The sequence below is a fragment of the Hydra vulgaris genome, chromosome 01, assembly GCF_038396675.1.
Source record: "Hydra vulgaris chromosome 01, alternate assembly HydraT2T_AEP".
NCBI lineage: Eukaryota > Metazoa > Cnidaria > Hydrozoa > Anthoathecata > Hydridae > Hydra > Hydra vulgaris.
Window position 1 is genome coordinate 6,178,103 of NC_088920.1, and position 4,699 is coordinate 6,182,801.

At 32.0% G+C, this 4,699-nt stretch overlaps 1 protein-coding gene across 1 annotated transcript; it reads right to left on the bottom strand.

Annotated features, from left to right (window-relative positions):
* Positions 1 to 3,858: 3,858 nt before the first annotated feature.
* Positions 3,859 to 4,194, bottom strand: LOC136074007 (uncharacterized). Its single transcript, XM_065786304.1, has one exon. The coding sequence runs from the start codon at positions 4,192 to 4,194 to the stop codon at positions 3,859 to 3,861; it is 336 nt and encodes a 111-aa protein (XP_065642376.1).
* Between the last annotated feature and the right edge of the window lie 505 nt (positions 4,195 to 4,699).

Here is a 4,699-nt window from a genome sequence, read left to right on the forward strand (position 1 = left end):
TTAGGCATGCTTTTTATGCAGTTTTCTGCCATTTCCTGCAATCTTGCATTGTGGCTCCAATTTTTTATAATACTTTCTATTAGAACCACCTTGTTTGTAATATTTTCCTAGGCCACCTCTTTTTTTAATAGCTCCCAAACATTCTCTATAGGATTGAGATCCGGCGAATTTCCCGGCCAGTCCAACAAAGGAATATTTTTATCTTTCAAAAAGATTTTTGATAGACTTAGCCGTATGGCATGGTGCTCCATCTTGCATGAATGTTTTGTTTTCCTCTGGGCCAAACCATTCCGTCAATTGGAGTAACAATCTTTGTTCCAGGACATTTTTATACTGCACCTGGTTCATTATCCCTTGAACAATGTACAGCCTTCCCATTCCTTTCCCACAAATGACCGACCAAATAATCACCGAGGCTGGATGTTTGACGGTTTGAATAATACAGCTACTTAAATATTTCTATCCAACCTTCCTTTTCACGTATTGTGCTTTTTTTGATAAGACTTGGAACGTGCTCTCATCACTAAAGCAAACCTAAAAATATTATACGATGGTTCATTGACCACAATGCATGGATTATCTAAAAAATTTAAAGTATTATTTAATAAAATAATCTGTTATACCGTTTTCCTATCGTCTTCAGTCCAATTTCTATATTTTTTTGCCCATTCTAATTGCTTCTCCATCATTTTTGGCGTTAATTTTGGCTTTTTAGCCGGACGTCTTGAGCTGTAGCCAAGATCGTGTAGACAACGCTGAACCGTTCTCTTGGACATCTTAATACCAGAGCTCTCCAACTTCTCAGTGATATCATCATTTGATGCTAGCCTATCTTCCAATACTATTTTGGTAAGAATTTTTTCACCTCGTGGAGTAAGAATTCTTTTTTTACCATAGTTCCCAGTCCTTTTTGGAGTCAGGTTTTCCATCTTGACAATTTTTTTTTGAATATTCTGCTCTGACACTCTAGAAACATTACATCTTCTGGCGATTCCTCTTTGGGAAAAACCAGTATTTGTAAGAAGTGCTTGGATTTCACTTTTTTTTTCTAGAGATAAGTCCTTTTTTTTGCCCATTTCTAAAAAAATAACCAATTTGAGTACGAAAATTTCTATTATTACTTAAAATAATTTTAATCACAAAATACTGAGTGAAATAAAAATATTTTCATGTTAATTTATGTAATGTAATATTCTTAAAGTAATATTAGTCGATTTGAGTACTTACTTTAATGATAACTTTGAAAAATATACCAAAACTAACAGAGAGTATTCACCACGTGCACTGTAAGAATAGCGGTCTCAAGATGGCGTCACACAAAATGGCTGTCAAAAATGACAGTGTTTACACCAGCATAAAATTTTAAATAGTTTTGTCAACGTATAACTATATTGTATGCATCCAAATAAATTAAATTATATAATTTTGAACTATATTGCCAAGAAAACAAAAGATAAGCAAGGTATGTTAAAATTTATTGGGTGGCCATAATAAATTGTCATACGACTGTATATAAATATATATATATATATATATATATATATATATATATATATATATATATATATATTTATATATATTGCCACTATCAATATATGATATAATAATAGTAGAAATATAATTTATATCCATAACAATAACTAATTAACAGATTTATAAACAACACATTTGGAAAACATCAAGTTAAAACATTTTTTGTAAATCGTATAAGTTGTTCCAAGGGAGTTAATACATTATGGGGAGTTAATTTGTTTCGCCGACAGGGGGTAATTTATTTCAAGGGAAGTTAATCTATTTCGAAATAGATTAACTCCCCGGGTAGTTTTTTACGCAACGGGAGTTAATTTATTATGGGGATTAATTTATTTCATTACTTTACGTAACTCATATAAAAATATATAATTTACTTACGTGTAAAGTAATTTACTTTGAAAAGTAATTTTGGTTTTAACTATGTAAAAATTTACATTGTAATGTAATTTACTTTTTACATGTAAAAAAAGTTATTTATAAAGTAAACTTACGTAAATATAATAGTTAAACAGCATCACACTTACTTTACGAAGTAAAATAAAACTACATCATAATTACAAATTGCTTTCACGTGTAAAAGTAACTAATTGGCAAAAACAGCTTACATAAAAGTAATTTGAAAAAAGTTGTTATCTACAATTAGGGGAGAGTGGGGAGAAGTATGACACGAATTTTTGTATAATGTATAAATTGAACCAAAATAGTCTCAACAAATAAAGCAGTATTTGAGGCTCCGAATCCACCTCCTAAGGTTGACAGAAGGTTTTCATAAAGTATATATTTTTTGGTTTAAAAAGAACCCTGCAATTGGGGTAAAATAGGATAAGTGTGAGGGATAAGCGGGACATTTGGGGGAGATGTGGGACTATACAAAAACGACTCCAAATTTAGTTAAATATTAATTTGAGCAAATTTTTATTTTAAAATTAAGTTTAGTTTAAATAAAACGCGGCAGTGGTGTTGTGGTAGAGCGCTTGGCTGGTAAGCGAGTGGTTCCGAGTTCGACTCCCACCACGTCCCTGGAAGTGCCACACTCAACTTAGTTTCTCCGTGCTGCGCGCCTTTTTCGTAAAGGTTTGTGTTTCCGAGTTAAAGGGTTGAGAGAGAGTTGTAACCACAATAAAAAAAATGTTTAAAAATGCAAAAAAAAATGCGTAGCCTTCTCGCCTCAAGTGGTCTCCTTAGAGAGATGAACAATAGAAAAAAAAAAATCAAACTATCAATGCCTTTTTTAATCAAATTAATATTACATTTTAAGAATTAAAATATTTTGTTGAAAAAAGAAAAAAGTTATTTTACATTCAAGATGCCAAAGTTCACTTTGAAAATGATGCCAAAGTTCACTTGGGAAGTGATTTCAGCTTTTGTTCTTGATGTTGTTTCAGCAAGCGGTTGAGGCAGGACTGCTTTATAGTAATAATGTTCACACTAGAAACCTCATTAATTCTAAGTTTGACAAATTTAGAAGTTTCTTTATTCTGGAATTTTAGGAAGCTGACCTCTACATCAAAATTTGTGTCTATTTCTTTCTGCACTATACCAACATAATAAGAAATGGTGTTTTTACTACAAACCTCGCAAAGAACATAATCACTCACATTTTGAATAACGCTAAAAGAAACCCAATTCTTCTTCAAATTCTAGTGAGTAACAATTAGCAGAAACATCATATGTCTCATTGTTTCATCATTTATTTTGTTGAAATCTACATCAAGGTCCCTGTTCGATTGCGTAATATGTTTATTCTCACATTTTTAGGTGTTAGATGGAAATGTTTTTACCTTTTTTTTGTTTAATACTTCATTTTTTATTCTTAAAATCTCTGGTGTTGATGTGGCTATCATACAATTTTTACGTCCACATCTAAAAATCTAATGAGAAGGTGCATGCAAAATAAATATTATAGTATTATATAATTATTGAATTTAAAGAAACCCTAAACTAAGAATATTTAGTTTAAATTACCTTTGGATAACCTCGCATAATCCCAGGAGAAAATACAGTTAAGTTTTCTTTTACTGTTTCATGTTGCACACTCAAACCTGAGATATATGAAAAAATAGCACTTGTATTAGATTTCTCGCATGAGCCTTCGCTGCATGGTTCTTAAGGCACATCTCTATCTGTTACAAAAGATGGTAAAAAAATATCATTCTTATATACATGTCTATTATAAGGCCAAATTCCTGTCACGCGAAATCCTGAAATAATATTTGTCGGTGTTAAAGATTTTTCCCATGCTTGTCGAATGAGACTGGCAATCTCAGAAGTTGTAATGGTTTGTCCTGGATTGCTAAGCATCCAGCTATTGGCAGCTGCATTAAACTATGTTTTCATTGGACCAAAAACAGACCTATCTAAAGGTTGCGTCTTATGTGAAGTATGTGGTGGTAAAGTCATCATACAAACATGTTTCTCTATTGCATATTCAAGTGACTGTAGCGAAAATTGGCTTTCATGATTATCCATAATCAATAAAACTTTGTGATCGGCAGTTGGGCGAGCAAACTTAACAAAATGCTTTAAAACATCTATAAATATTTCAGCATTCATCCACCCAGATTGATTGGCTAATCCAATAAAACCTTCTGGTGCTCCTCTCATTAGTGGGTTTCTAGATAATTTTCTTGGAAAAACAATTACAGGGGGTGTTGCATACATGAGTTACTAGGCTGTCATTAAAAGTACTTTTTTGGGGTACTTATAAAGAAAGGGTTTTCACCACGTGCAGGGAGGGGAAAGGATGTCTAATAAAAAGAGCACATGAAATCTATACTTTCACATTAAAAACAGTAACTAGGCGTTGCTGCGAAATAAAATTATAAGGGTGTCTCATTTCTTCCGTCTCCCACTTCTCCCCTCTCTCCCCTACCAATAAAAGTAATTTTTATTCTTGAAGTTTTATACTTTACTTTGTAAGTAAGTAAAATGTAAGTATTTTCTTTCTCAAAGAACAGTTATTTTATGTTGATTTAACATAATTTTTTAGATAGATAGCGTATTTAAACCTATTGCATGTTTGAGGGTGATTTGGCTAATACATCGTGTTGTGATGGATCATCGAAAAATATTTTTTATGTATATAATAAAGAGTAGTTCTAATAAAATTAAAGACAGCTTAAGTCAGCATTCTGGTATACCAGTAGTGTATAGACGGCTCCCTGCC

Bases quoted from the DNA above. Each gene is read 5' to 3' on its own strand.
- LOC136074007 (XM_065786304.1), bottom strand. From the start codon at position 4,194: ATGTATGCAACACCCCCTGTAATTGTTTTTCCAAGAAAATTATCTAGA.